Source organism: Gorilla gorilla, chromosome 16 (genome assembly GCF_029281585.2).
Source record: "Gorilla gorilla gorilla isolate KB3781 chromosome 16, NHGRI_mGorGor1-v2.1_pri, whole genome shotgun sequence".
Lineage (NCBI taxonomy): Eukaryota > Metazoa > Chordata > Mammalia > Primates > Hominidae > Gorilla > Gorilla gorilla.
In genome coordinates, this window is record NC_073240.2 from 77,818,758 (window position 1) to 77,838,105 (window position 19,348).

General features: G+C 39.2%; 1 protein-coding gene across 1 annotated transcript; it reads left to right on the forward strand.

The window, feature by feature from the left end:
* The first annotated feature begins 201 nt into the window (after positions 1-201).
* Positions 202-18,522, forward strand: RCN2 (reticulocalbin 2). Its single transcript, XM_004056575.5, has 7 exons — positions 202-599; positions 979-1,084; positions 4,145-4,341; positions 12,388-12,501; positions 16,041-16,137; positions 17,028-17,170; positions 17,688-18,522. The coding sequence occupies exons 1-7, from the start codon at positions 294-296 to the stop codon at positions 17,838-17,840; spliced, it is 1,116 nt and encodes a 371-aa protein (XP_004056623.2). The 5' UTR covers positions 202-293; the 3' UTR covers positions 17,841-18,522.
* Positions 18,523-19,348: the final 826 nt, after the last annotated feature.

Consider the following 19,348-nt stretch of genomic DNA (forward strand, 5'->3'; position numbering starts at 1 on the left):
AGTAACGAGGCTGACGGGAAGACAGGGCAGGAGTGGGGTGGGGGCGTGCTTTTAGAAGCGTGTCGGGGGAACGACAAGGCGCGGGTCGTACAGGTCTACCCTCTCTGCAGTCCCAGCATGGCTCCTGGAGCTCTCTGGGCGGCTGCTGACCCCGACATCGCGGCGCCCGCCCCCAGCGCCGCGCTGCCCAATCAGCGGCGCGGCCTGGTGCCCCCGCCACTCCGCGCCGGCCATATAGGCCTCCTCCTGGCGCGCCTCCGCACTGCATTGGTGGACCGGCCCCCAGCCCGTCCATGGGGGTTGTGGCCGCCACCGCAGGTTCCGCCTCCCGTTCCCTCCGCCCTCAACGTACGTCGCACCGCCTCTCTGTAGCCGCCCGCGGAGCATCGCAGCCGGCCCGGGCCCCCGCCAGCCTCTCTCCTCGCGTCCCTCGGTGTCCTCCGCGGGCCGGCGCGATGCGGCTGGGCCCGAGGACCGCGGCGTTGGGGCTGCTGCTGCTGTGCGCCGCCGCGGCCGGCGCCGGCAAGGCCGAGGAGCTGCACTACCCGCTGGGCGAGCGCCGCAGCGACTACGACCGCGAGGCGCTGCTGGGCGTCCAGGTGAGGCGGCCAGGCCGGTGCTGGGAGGGCCAGGCCTCGCACCGCGGCTGCCGCGGGCTTTGTCCCGGGACAAAGGGGGGCGGCCGGGCGAGGCCTGGCAGGGGCGGCCTGACAATGGGGGCCGGGCGGCGCGGCACTCGCTCTCTGGGGGTCCTGGGGCCTGGAAAGCCTGAGGAGATAGCACGGCCCAAGAGCTGGCTGGATCCCTTCTACCCCTCAGATCATGAAGGGTGTGTAGGGGGTAGGGGCCTTGAAGTGCAGGTGCGGGTCACCCCGAAACCCTTTGGCAAGGGGGTCTTCTAGTAGCCCTGTTTTTCTCCACCATTTTGCCCCACTGATAGTAATGCTTGGCCCTCCTGTGTGTCGCTTCCCCCTAAAGGAAGATGTGGATGAATATGTTAAACTCGGCCACGAAGAGCAGCAAAAAAGACTGCAGGCGATCATAAAGAAAATCGACTTGGACTCAGATGGCTTTCTCACTGAAAGTAAGGACTGCCCTACACGACTAACAATGGAGACAAACAAATATGTTAAGCAGCGGTGTCTGCTGAATGTATAGATTGCTAGTGTCCCAAGTTGGAAGTCCTGTGAGAAGGAGAAAAGGACATGGAGAATAGGTTTTATACCTACAAATCTTTAGACACTGAGAACCAAGTAAAACTCGGTGCTTTCTCCAGTTATATATAAACATCATTGACCCTGTACTCTATGTGGAAGTCACACCTTGAGACACCCTCTTTCTCACGTGACTTTTGTTAGTGTCAACAATATGATTTATTTTAGAGAAATATGCCCCAAAACTTTAAGGCAGTAAATGATTTATCGCTCTTTTGATATATGCTTCATTTAAATTTTAGGAATTTGCTTCTTTTTGTAAGCAAGTAGAAAAAGACCTGTTGCCTGTGAATTACGTTTATTATAACATTATACCAAAATGTTAGAGCTGGTAGGGGCCTTAGGATCATCTTGTCCACATCACTTTGTAGAGATGAAGAAATGAAGCACAGGGATAAGTGCCTTCTACAAATAAGTGGCAAAGCTGGACTAGAATCCAGGTATCCTGCTCTTAATTCAGGTTTTAATATCCTTCAGTTAAAAAAAAAAAATCTGAGTGCTCTCAGGTAAATTCTCTAGTCAGAAATGAAATGCACAGACTATTAAAAGAATGTTCTAAATAAATTGCTGTGCAGTTGTCTCTCCCCATTGTTCAATTCAAATGATGTTCCCTGTCAGCGTTCCAAGTGGGTCCTCAGAAAAATTCAGGTTGTTATTGTGACTCTTAAGTTAGCTGTTTTTCTGTAACTCCCATTTAAATGCTGTTCACAATCAAGGAATTAAGTTGCTGGAGACAATTAAAAACTGGTAAATTTAAGATGTGCTGTCAATGACATATTCACGTTGGAACCCTCTGGAAGATTAAGGGCTTTTTTCTTCTACTTAGTTAGACAATAATAACAAGACCTTTGGTCTCTGATTATCCAATCTAAGAATAAGTCAATCTTTGGTTATACTAGAGTAATCAAAGAACACAACACGTTGATTTGGAAGACTGCGTGGTACCTATCTGTCAAGACCTAGATATGTTCAAATATTTAATAGTAAGGTTTTAAGAAGTTTAAAGTTAGAAAAATTTTAGTCCAAATATTCATTATACAGATGAGAAGAAAAGCTTGAGATGGTAAACTACCCCCTGATGGCAAAGCTGAAGTGTGAACCCACATTTCTGATCCCTGTTCCATTCTGTTTTGTTCTATGCCATGGTGATCTCTTTAAATAAACTAGAAGAAAGACTCATGGTGCTTACGAAAGCCTTCATTCTACTTGAGGACCCTTAAGATAATTTTGGCAATTTGCTCTTTGAGGGCCAGGTCTGGAATCAGATATTAAGAGGTAGCAAAACTCAGTAGGAGTTGGCTCTGAAGCGAAACAGGTTTGAATCTGGACTCTGCTATTTACTAGTTGTGAAGGCTTGGACTTTTCTGAACCTCAGTTTCCTCACCTGTATAATAGTGATGATTATAATTGCATTGTTTTGAAGATTAGAGGCAACATGTACAGAGGGACCTGATAAATGGTATACTCATGCTGTCCTCACAAATATTCGTGTTCGTCCCTCCCTTTGTTTCCTTTAATGTAGTTTAGTAAATATTTTTATGAATAGTTTTTTTTTTTTTTTCGAGGCAGAGTCTCGCTCTTGTCACCCATGTTGGCGTGCAGTGGTGTGATCTTGGCTCACTACAGCCTCTGCCACCCAGGTTCAAGCGATTCTCCTGTCTCAGCCTCCCAAGTAGCTGGGATTACAAGCACTGGCCACCATGCCCGGCTAATTTTTGTATTTTTAGTAGAGACGGGGTTTTACCCAAGACCAGGCTGGTCTCGAAATCCTGACCTTAGGTGATCCGCCTGCCTCAGCCTCCCAAAGTGCTGGGATTACAGGCGTGAGCCACTGAGCCCAGCCAAATAGATTTTTTAAAAGTTGATTGAAAAGTGAACATTTGAGTTTTAGAAACTTTTTTCCCATGCCTTCAGGTACCAAGTTAAGACAGATAGCTGTTGCAGGAAGGGCATAAATTGCTACCCGTAACTTGGTTAAAATTTCCTCCAGATGTTTTAACAACATATTTAAAGGTAATATACTGAAGCAGTATTCTCAGTCACTTGAATACCTTTTCAGAATTTAGGCCATATCTACTTAACCATCTATTATTTTCTTACTATAGTTTTAATTCAACTCACATAAAATTTATTTTAAAGGAAGACTTTATATCACCTTCATAAATAAAAAACACTGTTTTTTCTCATACATACGAAAATAAATAGCTATCAAAATATTTATGCTTCCTGAGAGATCTGTGGTAGTTAGCAAAGGTTTTCTGCAAGATTTTGGATAACATTTTTTTTAAAAGTAAAGTGCTATTTTGGCCAGTTGGTAATTCATTCAACAAATACTTACAGAGCCAGGAACTTTCCAGGCATTTGATGTACATCAGTGAACAGAACATACCCAAACTTTTATGGAGCTTACATTATATTTAGATCATATGTTATAGTATAGAAGCTCCGGCCAGGCACGGTGGCTCACGCCTGTAATCCCAGCAGTTTGGGAGGCCGAGGCAGGTGGATCACGAGGTCAGGAGTTAGAGACCAGCCTGGCCAACATGGTGAAACCCTGTCTCTACTAAAAATACAAAAAATTAGCCAGGTGTGGTGGCACATGCCTGTAGTTCCAACTGCTCAGGAGGCTGAGGCAGGAGAATCGTTTGAACCGGGAGGCAGAGGTTGCAGTGAGCTGAGATCGCACCACTGCACACTCCAGCATGGGTGAAAGAGCGAGACTCCATCTCAAAAAAAATAATAAAAAGCTTCATGAGCTCTTCTAAACAGCCTTTCCCACTTCCTACCCCATTTCTATTAATTGCAACTAGGCCAATTCTCAGTATTTGCAAACATCAAAGATTTTGCGTTTTCAGAGAAGGTTTGGAAATCCTTACTCTTAAGTATCAGAATTAACGTCACATGCGTTGTGTTCTGGGAAATTCTCATAGGTGAACTCAGTTCATGGATTCAGATGTCTTTTAAGCATTATGCTATGCAAGAAGCAAAACAACAGTTTGTTGAATATGATAAAAACAGTGATGATACTGTGACATGGGATGAATATAACATTCAGATGTATGATCGTGTGATTGACTTTGATGAGAACACTGCTCTGGATGATGCAGAAGAGGAGTCCTTTAGGAAGGTGAGTTCATGTGCACAAGCTGTTTCTTTTGATCATGTCAGTTCACTTTACCTTCCTGCATGAATGAGCACATTGAGGGCCTGAGGTCATAAGCTGGATTGTCTTGTTCTCTAGGAAATCACCTGTTCCACTTCAGCAGTCATTTTGATGGTTTCCTTTCTGGCCAGATTTAGGACTGTTACTCTAGATTACCTACATGATCCTTCTATCTGTTTTTCTCAGCTGCATCATTTAATTGTCCTCATTTCCAGAGTTGCTTTTTAAATGTGTTTTGAATGAGTATCTCAATATTTTAATATCATTGAATAATCAGTTTTATCTTTATTAAGAAGGCCATTATGGCCCATTCCCATTTTTAAACACATAGTTTTATATACTCACTTAAAAAAATCTGCGGGTTCCACATCTGTGGATTCAAACAACTGAGAATCGTAAGTATCCAAAAAAGTAAGTATTAAAAAAAAAAAAACTGTGTCTCTATTCAACGTATACAGAACTTTTTTCTCTTGATTATTCCTTAATATAGTATAACAATGATTTATTTCTCATTTAAGTTGTAATTTATATTATAAGTAATCTAGAGATGATTTAAAGCAGAGGTCCCCAACCTTTTTGGCACCAGGGACCAGTTTCATGGAAGACAATTTTTCCATGGGACAGTGTGTGGCGGGGGTGGGGGGTGGGGAATGGTTTTAGGATGAAATTGTTCCACCTCAGATCAGCAGGCATTAGGTTCTCCTAAGGAGTGCGCAACGAAGATCCCTCACATGTACAGTTCACAGTAGGGTTTGCACTCCTATGAAAATCTAGTGCCACCCCTGATCTGATAGGAGGCAGAGCAGAGCTCAGACGGTAATGCCTGCCACTCACCTCTTGCTGTGTGGCCCAGTTCCTAACAGGCCATGAACCAGTACCAGTCCGCGACCTAGGGATTGAGGGTCCGTGATTTAAAGTATTCAGGAAGATGTGTGTAGGCTATGTGCAAATACTGCACCATTTTATATCAGGGACTTAAGCATTCTCAGATTTTGATAGGGAGGTCTTGGAACCAATTTCCCAGGAATGTGTGAGGGAGGACTGTGTAACAAATTGACCATTGTAACCATTTTAAAGTGTACAGTTCAGTAATGGTAAGTACATTCATGGTGTTGTGCAACCAATCTCCCCGACTCTTTTCATCTTACAGAGTGGAAACTCTCTACCCATTAAACAATAACTCCCCATTCCCTCCTCCCACTAGCTCCTGGCAACCACTGTTCTACTTTCTGTCTCTGAATTTGGCTACTCTAGGTACCTCATCTAAGTAGAATCATACGCCGTATTTGTCTTTTTGTAACTGGCTTATTTTTACTTAGAATCCTCAAGATTCTTCCATTTTGTAGCATGCATCAGAATTTCATTCCTTTTTAAGGCAAAGTAATATTCTGTTGTATGTACAGGTTGAGTATCCCTAATTCCAAAATCAAAATGCTCTTAAATATGAAACTTTTGGAGCACTGACACGACACTCAAAAGAAATGCTCATTGAAGCATCTTGGATTTGGGATTTGCAAATCTCTGTGGGATCCTGCTTTCCATTGTTTTGGGTATATACCTGGAAGTGATACTGCTAGATCATACGGTAATTCTATTTTTAATTTTTTGAGAAACCACAGTACCATTTTTCATAGTGAGTACACCCTTTAAAATTACTCCTTTTTTTTTTTTTTTTTTTTTTTATGAGACAGTATCTCACTCTGTTGCCGAGGCTGAAGTGCAGTGGTATAATCTCGGCTCACTGCCTCCTGGGCTCAAGCAGTCCTCCCAGCACAGCCCCCGAAGTAGCTGGGATTTCAGGCTCGAGCCACCACGCCCATCTAATTTTTGTATTTTTTGTAGAGATGGGGTTTTACCATCTTGCCCAGGCTAGTCTCAAACTCCTGAGGTCAAGTGATCTACCCACCTCAGCCTCCCAAAGTGCTCGGATTACAGGTGTAAGCCACCACACCTGGCCCCAAATTACTCACTTTTTGAAAATTTAGTATCTCTATGAGTTCTAATGTGTCTCATGGTTTAATTTGTTGAAATATATGCTCCTTAAGCAGAGCTGAGAAAGACTAATTTTATTTAGGAATTAGGAACTTTTTAACACTTCTAGGAAGTCTATTAAACTAAAAGTATATCAACAGAAATGACTGTGAGCTTGAGAAATTGCTGTATCAAATACTTTTGTATTTCAAAGCTAATTTTAAAGAATTAAAATCTTTTTTATAGGTACATGATAGTTGTATTATACATACTTACAGAGTACATGTGATATTTTGATATCACACAAACATATATTATAATGATCAAATCAGGGTAATTAGAGGATCACCAAGAATTTTTTTAAGATAGTTTTTATGTGTAGAAAAACATAAAAATAAAATCAAACATGCTGTTGCAAACTGTCCCAAAATATTAGTCAAGGGTGCTTGGAAAATATTCAAGGCTCTTCTGTTTCTTAACTTACCCTGTTTTGGTATATACCTTTTAATTTTTGTTGTGGCCGTAATTTATTGTATTAAACAATATAGTGTAACAATGATTTACTCCTCATTTAAATTGTAATTTGTATTATAAGTAATCTAGAAATGATTTAAAATATTTGGGAACATATGTGTAGGTTATATGCAAATGCTATGCCACTTTATATCAGGGAATTGAGTATCCTTGGGTTTTGGTATCTGTGGGAGGTTCTGGAACCAATTTCTCACAAATATGGAGGGAGGAGTGTATAACAAATTTACTATTGTAACCATTTTAAAGTGTACCATTCAGTAGTGTTAAGTACATTCACAGTGTTGTGCAGCTAATCCCCGGAACTCTTTTCATCTTGGAAAGCTGAAACTCTGTACCTGTTAAACAACACCCCATTCCCTCCTTGGTAAATGCTTTCTAAGTGTGCTATTTGTTTAGAATCATATTGGCCGCTTGAACTCTGTAAGCCACCACTAACTCTAAGTTGGTTAATTCTCTGCTAATAACTACAGCATCAATGTGGAGGTTTGGGGCTCCATCCTCAGAGCCAGTCTGCTTAGCTTCACATTTAGCTCCAGCACTTCACGGTTGTGTAACTTTGGGTAAGTTATTAAACTTTCATGTGCCTCAGTTTCCTCATCTCCAAAAATGAGGATAATAATTCCCATTCAGGCCAGGTGTGGTGGCTCACACCTGTAATCTCAGCACTTTGGGAAGCCAAGGTGGGAGAATCACTTGAGCCCAGGAGTTCGAGAAAAACTGGGCAATGTGGCAAGACCCCATCCCTATGGATACATTTTCCTCTTAAAAATTAAATCCTAACTAATCTAAAGCTGTCTAGTTAACAAATGCCGAAACAAAATTTAAAAATTAGATGGGCATGATGGTCCGTGCCTGTGATCCCAGCTATTTGGGAGGCTGAGGCAGGAAGATTGCTTGAGCCCAGGCAGTCAAGGCTGCAGTGAGCCATATTTATGCCACTACACTGCAGCCTGGGCAACAGAGAGACCTCATTTCTAAAAATAAATAAATAAATAAATAAATAAATAAATAAATAAATAAATAAAAATTTCCTCTTTATTTAGGATTATAATAGTGTGGATAAATATTAATAAATGGTAGCAGTTGGAGGGGCAAGCAGTTCTGTTTTGATTTAAAAGAATATTGAAGAAGGCATTTACAGTTCACATAAATTTATATTTAATCAACTTTTTAAAACTTTATGCATTTGTTAACTATCAGCTTTAGATTAGTTAGGATTTTGTTTTTTAAGGGGAAAATATATCTTTTGTTTTCTTTTTATTTGGGTCTTCATTCTATAGTGGACTAAAGTGAGTAAAAATCAGTCTTTTTACTGCTTGTAAATACTAAAGGAAAAACAGGTAGTGATAATGAGATTTGGGATCATCTGTCTATTAAGTATCCCCATTTACTATAGGAATTAACTTATCTTAAACCAACGTAACTTATCTAAAACCAAAGCATGGTGTGGTGTGATTTCCCTTCCTAGGAACAACAGAGAAGTTAAATACAGTATTTTAAAATCTTGCTGGAATTAGATTCTAATTATGTTTTCTATTTTTATTTTTTGTTACTCAAAAGACTTAATTACTATCCCATTAAAAAATAAGAAGTGCATGTTCCTGTATTCTTAGAAGGGGGTGATGTAATAGATGGTGCTGAGAAGAAAATCTTCACTTTGAAGAGATACATGACTCATAAATTGTTTATGAACAGTTCTTTTAAAAGGTGTCTGGTTCTAATTCTGTGTTCTCCACCAGCTACTTAGAACGTGTTGATTATAACACTCTGCTTTTAAAGGATGAATTAGATGAATCTTAACAGCCTAAAGGAATAGATTGATCCCTAAAATGAACACTTCAATGGGAGTCCTTTTGGTTATTTTTTTTTTTTTTTTTGACAGCCTAGGAGTATGTCTCTGTCTTCGTGAAGTTCTAATCATATGTTTTTAGAATTTGCTATAAGTAACTTCCTGTGTGTATGTGTAGTCCCAGCTGCTCAGGAGGCTGAAGTAGGAGGATTGCTTGAGCCCAGGAATTTGAGGCCAGTCTGGACAATATAGTGAAACCTTGTCCCTTTAAAAAAAAAAATAACGTCCTAAAAATTGATGTGGAGTGTAAAGATGAACCCAGAAACCATATGCATTATTTTTCTAAATAAAAAATAACGGATGAGGAATGAATCAATCTCAAAGTTATAGACTAAACACTATACCATAAATAAAATAATCATAAAAAGTAATTGGATATGTGAATAAAATAAAGTTTTCTATAAGAAAGTCTGTTATAACTGACGAAAGTCAGCTTGATATCTGAACTTCACCTTTTTTTTTTTTTTGAGAGGGAGTGTCGCTGTCACCCAGGCTGGAGTGCAGTGGTGCAATCTCGGCTCACTACAGTCTTAGCCTCCCAGATTCAAGCAATTCTCCTGCCTCAGCCTCCTGAGTAGCTGGGACTATAGGCACGTGCCACCATACCTGGCTGATTTTTTTTTTTTTTTTTTTTTAAAGTAGAGACTGAGTTTCACCACGTTGGTCAGGCTGGTCTCAAACTCCTGACCTCAAGTGATCCACCTGCCTTGGCCTCCCAAAGTGCTGAGATTACATGCGTGAACCACCATGCCCAGTCTGAATTTTATCTTATATTTAATAAGTTTTCATATAGAGAATAAAGATAACCCTTTCAGGCTGTGAAATGCCTGAAGAAGCATTTCTTTATAATATAAAGAACAGTTATGGTCAACACAGGATAATTAAAGTTTGGGGATCTATCTGGCAAAAGTTCAAGTGTTCTTTGTTTTTGTTTTTGTTTTGAGACGGAGTCTTGCTCTGTCACCCACGCTGGAGTGCAGTGGCGCAATCTTGGCTCACTGCAACCTCTTCCTCCCAGGTTCAAGCAATCGTCCTGCCTCAGCCTCCCAAGTAGCTGGGACTACAGGCGTGTGCCACTATGCCCAGCTAATTTTTTAGTAGAGATGGGGTTTCACCATGTTGGCCAGGCTGGTCACGAACTCCTGACCTCAGGTGATCCACCCACCTCGGCCTCCCAAAGTGCTGGGATTACAGGCGTGACTGCTGAATGTGCATGTATAAGCAGTATTTATTTATGTAAGATATAACCTTGCATGTGGCTAATCAGAACTTTTAATGCCTAGTCATTTGTTCTAATATCACACATTATATATTTCCTCATGTAGAATCATTAGTCTACCAAAAGATGGCAGTTTTGTTCCTCACAAGTTTCCGTTGTAATCTAAAAATAAATGATTATGGTAGCTTTTTTATTACTGTACCTAACACTTTTTACCCTCTACTAGAATACAAGGTTTTTATATACAAGAAAAAAAAAGAGCGTTGAAGTTTTATGAAACTGACCATCTTTTTTGTTATTTTTTTAGGAATTTGCCATTTGTAAAAAACACTCTTTCTGTTTTTGGCTTCTTCGATTTAATGTGAGCTATTCTTATTTTGTGTTCTTCAAATGGCCGTGAAATGTGAACCAGAAAAAGCTACCCCCTTCACTTTTTTTTTTTTTTTAAAAGAAATCTCAGCTTGTTGAAAGAGATCCTTTCTTTCCATAGGCAAATTTGGCCAAATTTAGCTCTTCTCCTGAAACATGGACCTTTTTGCTCCAAAGTGAAGGGTTCTTTCATAAGGAAATCAAAGCACTTGGTATTTTGAATAATGGTTTATTCAAAAAGAACTTGATTGACTCAGCAAAGTACCTCAAATTCTTGTTTGTCTGCTTTCACCATGTTAAACCTGAACATAAAATGCAAATTATTTGGTCTAGTTATTTAAAATTTTGAAACATTAAGTTAAAAGCTATTTGGAAACAAGTTATTATTTTTTCTTTTCTGTCATGATTGGGTGAATATAACTGGCTTGTAGAGTCTAGATGTTAATAAAACAAATTCTTTGGGGAAAGAGGTGAGCCTCTCCGCTGTAAATCAGTAATTGTAGAAGAACTAGTATTTAGGTAAATGACTGCTACCTGACCTCTATTATTCTAGAAAACTGAAGAGGGTATTTTTATTCAGTAGTGAAACACTTAAAAGCTTCTAAAATATTTGAAATTGTGCTTTTAAAAAATGCACAGTTTAATACATATCAGTTTATAGGAAGGAAAGCTATTCCCAGAAATTCTCAAAACAGAAATTATGCAGGATTAGCAATATAGCATTATTGGCTCCCAAGGCTCTTGGTTACAGAATTACCATTGAAAATTTTATCAAAAGCAGCCTTGTCCCTGATAGCTGCCGAATCATTTTAAAAAAGGGGGGTGGATGGGAAGATGGGAGAGAAAGTAGAAAAGGATGTGTGTTTATTAAACCTCAACATGGGATCCATTTAAACTTTTGATGTTATTTATATCTGAATATACAGAATTAACACTATAAAGAGCCTGCTAAGACTAGACTTCCAGGCTGAGCACGGTGACTCATGCCTGTAGTCCCAGCATTTTGGGAGGCTGAGGCAGGTGTATAGCCTGAGCTCAGGAGTTTGAGACCAGCCTGGGCAACATAGTGAAACCCCATCTCTATCAAAAATACAAAAAAATTAGCTGGGTGTGGTGGCACATGCCTGTGGTCCCCACTACTTGGGAGGCTGGGGTGGGAGGATCACTTGAACCTGGGAGGTGGAGGTTTCAGTAAGCTGAGATTGCACCACTGTACTCCAACCTGGATGACAGAGTGAGACCTCATCTCCCCACCCCCCAAAAAAGAAAAGATTTCCAAATATTAGGTACATATACTAATATCATGAGATTCTCAACATAAGAAGACTTTTTTTCTGAAACAATAATGTATTTTTGAAAAGTCACTTAACTTAGAGGACCAGAAACATTTTTTAAAAGCCCTACCAAGATTTAATACATGGTATAAATTTATTGACTTTTGGGCATTCAAAAAAGTATTGAGATTAATTATTAAAGTAGACTGTATAGTACTGTAGAAAGAATAGGGAGGATCCAAGTTCAGTAGTTTTGTTTGTTTTTTGAGTCAGGGTCTTGCTATGGTGTGAAGGCTGGCCTTGAACTTCTGGGCTCATGCAGTCTTCCCAAGTTGCTGGAACTACAGGCGTGCGCCACTATGCCATGCTCAGTAATTTTTAGCTGTATTTCTGACTTTTATCAAATCATTCAATCTGCTTTTCTATCAATAATAGTATATAACACTAAATACTTAAGGTTTATTAATTGTGTGGTAGGGATTCTCATCCCAATTGCTTATTAGAGATTTTTATCCCAGTTTGATAGATGAGGAAACCAGAGAGGTTAAGCAGTTTGCGCTGACACCACAGCTAGTAAGTGGCATTGCTGGAATTCAGGTCTGGGTCTATATGACTCTAGAGCTTGTGAGTCTATCCTGCCTCTAATACATGTATTTGTGTAGCTTACCTTCAAAGGGACGATGTGAAGATAAATGAGATAACGGATGGGAATGTACTTTAAATTTACATAGTTTGTATTTTTCAAAGTATTTAAAATGATGTGGTATACTAATGAGAAATTTTAATTTTCAAAGCTTCACTTAAAGGACAAGAAGCGATTTGAAAAAGCTAACCAGGATTCAGGTCCCGGTTTGAGTCTTGAAGAATTTATTGCTTTTGAGCATCCTGAAGAAGTTGATTATATGACGGTAAGAAATAAACATTTTTAAGGGAATTATTGAGTGACCAAAACTTTAAAAAAAAATTTAAAATTTTTGTGGGTACATAGTAGGTGTATACGTTTATGGGATACATGAGACTTTTTTTTTTTTTTTTTTTTGAGAAAGAGTATCGCTCTGTCGCCCAGGCTGGAGTGCAGTGGGGCGATCTCGGCTTACTGCAAGCTCCGCCTCCCGTGTTCACGCCATTCTCCTGCCTCAGCCTCTCCGAGTAGCTGGAACTACAGGCGTCCGCCACTACACCTGGCTAATTTTTTGTATTTTCAGTAGAGACGGGGTTTCAGCGTGGTCTCAATCTCCTGACCTCGTGATCCGCCCGCCTCGGCTTCCCAAAGTGCCGGGATTATAAGCGTGAGCCACCGCGCCCGGCCGAGATGTTTTGATACAGGCATGCAATGTTAAATAATCAGATCATAGACAATGAAGTATCCATCCCCTCGAACTTTTATCCTTTGTGTTACTAACAATCCCGTGAACACTCTTTTAGTTATTTTAAAATGTATAATTAGTTATTGCTGACTATAGTCAACCCTGTTATGCTGTCAAATAATAGATCTTATTCATTCTTACTATTTTTTTTGTACTCATTAACTGTTCTCAGCGCCCCCTCCCCCAACACTTCCCAGTCTCTGGTAACCATCTTCTACCGTCTATGTCCATGAGTTCATTTGTTTTGATTTTTAGATCCCACAAATGAGTGAGAACATGCGATGTTTGTCTTTCTGTGCCTGGCTTATTTCACCTAATATGATCTCCAGTTCATCCATGCTGTTGTGTGGATCAACATGTTGTTGCAGGATCTCTTTCTTTTTTATGACTGAATAGTACTCCATTGTGTATATGTACATTTTCTTTATCCATTCATCTGTTGATGTACGCTTGGGTTGCTTCCAAATCTTGGCTTTTGTGAACAGTGCTACAACAAACATGGGAGTGCAGATATTTCTTTGACATAGTGGTTTCCTTTCTTTTGGGTATATACCCAGCAGTGGGATTGCTGGATCATATGGTAGCTCTATTTTTAGTTTTTTGAGGAACCTCCAAACTGTTCTCCATAGTGGTTGTACGAATTTACATTTCCAAGTAACCAAAACTTTAAAACCTGTTCATTAAGTTGTTAAAATGAATTGTATAACCAGAATTTTAAGAGATACACAGATTTAAAATGATGCTCATTCTCTCCACTTAAAATTAGGAGTGGTAAGGAGGCTTTCTGGTGGTGACGAAGTTGCTTATTGGGAGGGAGAAGGTGAAGGACTGAATTTTTAAATCTCTGTACTATGTATGAACAGCAGGCTTCCTCAGGCTATTTTCTCTCATAACTGTGTTACCTTCAGTGCCTTCCTTATCCTTTTGTAGCTTTCAGACTTTTTTGGTTTTTCAATGTTAGTAATATTAGGATTTCTGTTTAATTTACAACATCACTTATGAAAGCTTTTGGTCTGGAAAAACATGTTTGGATTCTTCTTCATAGGGTTGGTAGGGGTGCAGCTGCTAGTTAACTAGTAATGTTTTTGCAATTTTAAGCATAATGAGTCCTCTCATCCCTTTAATATTTAAAATAAGTACCAGTTTTTCAAAACTTTTGTTGAATTGTAAGTTTAACTCAACAAACATAAATTGAGTCCCTATTATGACTTGGCCAAGCTTGAAAGCATAAACCATCACACTGGGAAATAAAGACTAATGTAACAAATAGCTTTTTAAAAAAGAGACTAAACATTTATATTGAAGTCTGTTGCATGACATCAGCCTCCAGCTACGTGGCTTGGTTCCCTGGATATTTCAAAGAAGGAAGATATAGCTTTTTGTTTAATGTGTCATGGTAGACCCTGCTGCCTTGCATAACAAGGCTGCAGATACATTTTTCTCCATAGCTCAGTGGTAAGACACTGTCATTAATACCACTTCTCTTGCCATTGTGAAGCTTCTAATTTCTCATTGGCACAGAATACATGACCCAGTTTAAGAACAGTGCTGGGTGTAATTTAAGTACCAAAATTAAGTTGGGACAAGCTAATTGAGCCCAAGAATGACAGGCAAAGGATGCTAGATCTTGATTCTCTGGAGAATAAGGAACAATTGAAGACTAAAGAGGGGAATTACCAGTAAAAGCAATGAAATAATTTAGGCATAATGTGATACCGCCCAGAGTTCTATCTGGCAATTGAATGAAATAGATTTGAGCAACATTTTGAAGAAAGCATATGCAGGAATGTTGACTTACTAAATAAGTGTTAAGGGAAGGTAAGAGTCAGAGATGGGCCAGGCATGGTGGCTCACACCTGTAATCCCAGCACTTTGGGAGGCCAAGGCAGGAGGACAGCTTGAGGCTAGGAGTTCAAGACCAGCCTGGACAACATAGCAGACCTTGTCTCTACAAAAAAGTTAGCCAGGTGTGGTGGCATGCACCTGTGGTCCTAGCTACTTGGGAGACTGAGGTGAGAGGATCACTTGAGTCCAGTAGTTTGAGCCTACGATGCCACTATTATTGTGCCACTGCTCTCTAGCCTGGGTGACAGAATGAGATCCTATGTTAAAAAAAAAAAAGAAGGGGGAGGGCTAGGCGGAATGGCTCACGCCTGTAATCCCAGCACTTTGGGAGGCTGAGGCTGGCAGATCATCCGAGGTTAGGAGTTTGAGATCAGCCTTGCCAACATGGCAAAACACTGTCTCTACTAAAATTATAAAAGTTAGCTGGGTGTGGTGGCATACGCCTGTAGTCCCAGCTGCTTTGGAGGCTGAGGCAGGAGATTTGCTTGAACCCGGGAAGCAGAGGTTGTAGTGTGCTGAGATCACACCATTGTACTCCAGCCTGGGCTACAGAGCAAAACCCCATCTGAAAAAAAAAGGAGATAGGAAGATATTGAGGAAAGTACTGAAACAGCTGGCCATTGAACAGGTCATCTTTAGGGAAAAGGATTGGTTGTTTGATAAGAAGCTTTGATAAGAGGGAGGAACAGATTTGGGGGCAGTTTGGGATGGATAGGGCTAGGTTTGCTGAAGGGGAAGCAAGGAGATTGAGGTATAATGGCGGGCTGGTACATTTTAGATCTGGAGGCAGAACAGCAGTTCTAAGGTAAGGGCTCTTTTAGGGTTGTTCATGGATTGGAGGGCAAATGAAGTTAAAGACAAGGGTAGTATAAGATGCTTTTCTTTACAGGGAGAGATGTGCGGAAAATAGCATGAGAGTAACGCTGAGGTTGTTTATGAGAGTGAAAGTGGAGTTCTTCACAATATCAGAAGCTTAAGGATGTTGAATTTAAAGCTACATAGTACTTCAGGTTTTATTCTTGCTTCTAAATTCCAGTGTTTAGAAGGATTGTCTTGAAGATATGGACAACCAAAGTGATTTTTCCTGTATAAGTACCTTACTAGCTGATTGCACCACTAGAGCTCCAAAAATTATCATTTATTTCTGAAGAAGTTCTGTAGTAGAATTGAATCAGATGGCAGTGGGACTGAACATTTTGTAACTTTTTTTTTCTTTTTTAATGAACGTGGAATAGGAATTTGTCATTCAAGAAGCTTTAGAAGAACATGACAAAAATGGTGATGGATTTGTTAGTTTGGAAGAATTTCTTGGTGATTACAGGTGGGATCCAAGTAAGTCACCTGGGAGAATGTGAAAAGAGAAAAGGAATTGAAGAAAGACATTGAAAGACAGCCTTGCTCATTGAAAGCTCTCTTCGACAGGAAATGTAATGAGGATCTGTGTCTGATCCTACTTGTTTCGTTAACTGTAATACAAGTTCAACAAATGGATTTATAGCTTATCTGAGAACGCTGTCTTGCTTACTTTTACTTCCGTGTCTAGAGTCAAACATTTTTCTTTCTTTTCAAACAAATCTAATTTTATTATCAGTTTAAATGGGGAAGGAAGTAAGGTAGATATTTTTAAACAAAATCCTGTGCTGTTGCAGGTGGATCTTAAAAGAGATAGAAACATAAAACACTACAAATACTGGTGTAAACAGTATCAGAAGCTTAGTAGAAGGTGAATAAGTGTTTGAAATTAAGAGTTTGCTTTTATATAAGCAGCTGTTTTTTCAGAATTGTTGCTTAAAGACACCAAACAATGCCATTTTTAAATTGGTCACCAGTTTTACTTATTCTGATTGTCACTTTAAAATTACACATGGCATTACTTTGTGAAAACATGTAAGAAACTTTGTATAGAAACATGATATACAGTAAAACATTACCCACCTCACATCTGGGAAAACTAGATATCAGAACAAGTAGCAGTTAACAAAATTACTAGTTTGTGAAAACATCCAATGATTTTAAAACTGGGTTATTTAGACTCGTGTCACTTTTGAAAATGACTATATATTTGTTCTTATGTCAGGACTTTTCAGTTAAGTAGTTCTGTTTTATTGGGCTTTCTTTAGTAAACTTTAAATTCACTTCCTTTATTCTGGGGATATACCAAACTTCTTATTGGATACATGTGATATTCTTGTGTATGTATATTTGTGTTTTTTTATATTAAGCTGCAAATGAAGATCCAGAATGGATACTTGTTGAGAAAGACAGATTCGTGAATGATTATGACAAAGATAACGATGGCAGGCTTGATCCCCAAGAGCTGTTACCTTGGGTAGTACCTAATAATCAGGGCATTGCACAAGAGGAGGTAAGTGTTACAGAACAACTGTTTCTCTCCACCCCCTCCCCCCGAATTTGGTGCTGTTGATAGGAAAAGAAGTTCAAAATCTTAAGCCAAAGAAAGAAGTAATGGAGTTATTTGGGATTGATGCATTACTATGTTTTGAATTTACGAACTGTTTAGATTGTCAGGGAGACGAGGAAGTTAAGATTGTGTCATGTATTAATTTGAGAGTACAGTGAACAGAATAATAGTTTGTATTTACCTACAGGGACTCAAAGCAGGTTATAATAATTTTTCATTGCCTTGATATATCCTGGATTGGATTTGAGTGGAGAGAGACAGAACCCAGCAGAAATGAAGAAAGGAGATAATGGGAAAAGCAGTAGACGGACCTAGTTACAACGTGTAACATTTTTAGATACTTAAACAATAATGAGTACTTGTACACCTGGATGATTTTGACAAGTCAAATCACATTAAATTGTGAACATCTTGCTGAAAATACTTATTACACTTGACACTTTTTTGTTTTATTTTGAAGGCGCTTCATCTAATTGATGAAATGGATTTGAATGGTGACAAAAAGCTCTCTGAAGAAGAGATTCTGGAAAACCCGGACTTGTTTCTCACCAGTGAAGCCACAGATTATGGCAGACAGCTCCATGATGACTATTTCTATCATGATGAGCTTTAATCTCCGAGCCTGTCTCAGTAGAGTACTGGCTCCTTTTATAATTTGTTACCAGCTTTACTTTTGTGATAAAATATTGATGTTGTATTTTACACTCTTAAGTCTTAACCACAGTCAGAATTATCTTAATGTAGATTATAATTTTGGTCTTTTAGGAAAAAAAAACAAAAATCTGATATTTATTTCAAAACGTATTGAAGCAACAAAATATTAATATTGTGCCATATGACAACAAAGTCTTTCCTAAATACTCCATCTGTTTAGTACTGTATTGTGGAATATTTGAGTTCTATTTCCATACTTGAAAACATGGAGGATTTTAGAGATGCCTGAACAATATTATTTAAGTAGTATGTGACCGAGCTATAAATTTTTGTTTTTGTTCTAAGTAGATTTAATTTGGGAACTGACAGGACAATGTTTTTAGGTTTAGCATTTTGTTTAAAAACCTTTAAAGAAACCTTTAGAAGGACTTAGACCTCACATATTAATGTTGAGAAGTTCTGCTTAATTTTAAAATGGTTTCTATAAAGGGTTTTATTGTATGAAATAGAACTTTATATTTTTGCATATGTATAGATAGTAATTATATTTAATGTATAACTATAGCATTATGGTGAGTGGAATTTGACATTGTCCAAACCTTTTTCATTTTTGAGTGATTAAAAATGAAATGGCCTTTGTATATGTTTGTTTGCTTTTCTTTAACTTTCAGATAAATATTGAATTTAGCATAGGTTTTGTGGTATTGTACATTATCTTGCTTTATCCATTCCTTTATGTGGATAGTTCCCAAAACTGTCAAATTATTCTTGCTGCATTTTCTTATTTTTTTTTTTAAATAAGAGAATCATGTTATAATATAATTGAATGTGCACCTGACACATTTTAATAATTGGTCTTGTAGCAAATGTGGTTTTGCTCTTTGGGGCTATAAATAATCTTGAGTAACGCAGGTTGGAATTACCAACAGAGCTGGTCAGTTATCAACAGTAGAGCTCAGTATCAATTTTACTGAAATTAAAATCATACTTGATAAGCATGATAATCAATTTTAACCTAATTCAGCAGGTCAACTTATTTAACTTTGGTGGAGGTGGGATAGGGAAAAGTGAAGGGAGGAATTAATTTTTTTCTAGTTCTGATGTACAGAGATCGTTTTTCATTCTTTTTTTTTTGTGTGTGACAGAGTGTTGCTCTGTGGCCCAGGCTGGAGTGCAGGGGCACTATCTCGGCTCACTGCAAGCTCTGCCTCCTGGGTTCACGCCATTCTCCTGCCTCAGCCTCCCGAGTAGCTGGGACTACAGGCGCCTGCCACCACACCCGGCTAATTTTTTTGTGTTTTTAGTAGAGACCGGGTTTCACCGTGTTAGCCAAGATGGTTTCGATCTCCTGACCTCATGATCAGCCCACCTCGGCCTCCCAAAGTGCTGGAATTACAGGCGTGAGCCAACGCGCCCGGCCTCTAGTTTTTCATTCTTTAAATCACTTTTATTTGTGGGTGAAGAGGT

What these genes read in the sequence shown, in the direction of transcription:
- RCN2 (XM_004056575.5), top strand. Translation starts at nt 294, where the DNA reads ATGGGGGTTGTGGCCGCCACCGCAGGTTCCGCCTCCCGTTCCCTCCGC. An exon ending in AGATGGCTTTCTCACTGAAA is followed by an intron (nt 1,085 to 4,144) that starts GTAAGGACTGCC and finishes AAATTCTCATAG; the next exon opens with GTGAACTCAGTTCATGGATT. An exon ending in AAGAAGTTGATTATATGACG is followed by an intron (nt 12,502 to 16,040) that starts GTAAGAAATAAA and finishes AACGTGGAATAG; the next exon opens with GAATTTGTCATTCAAGAAGC.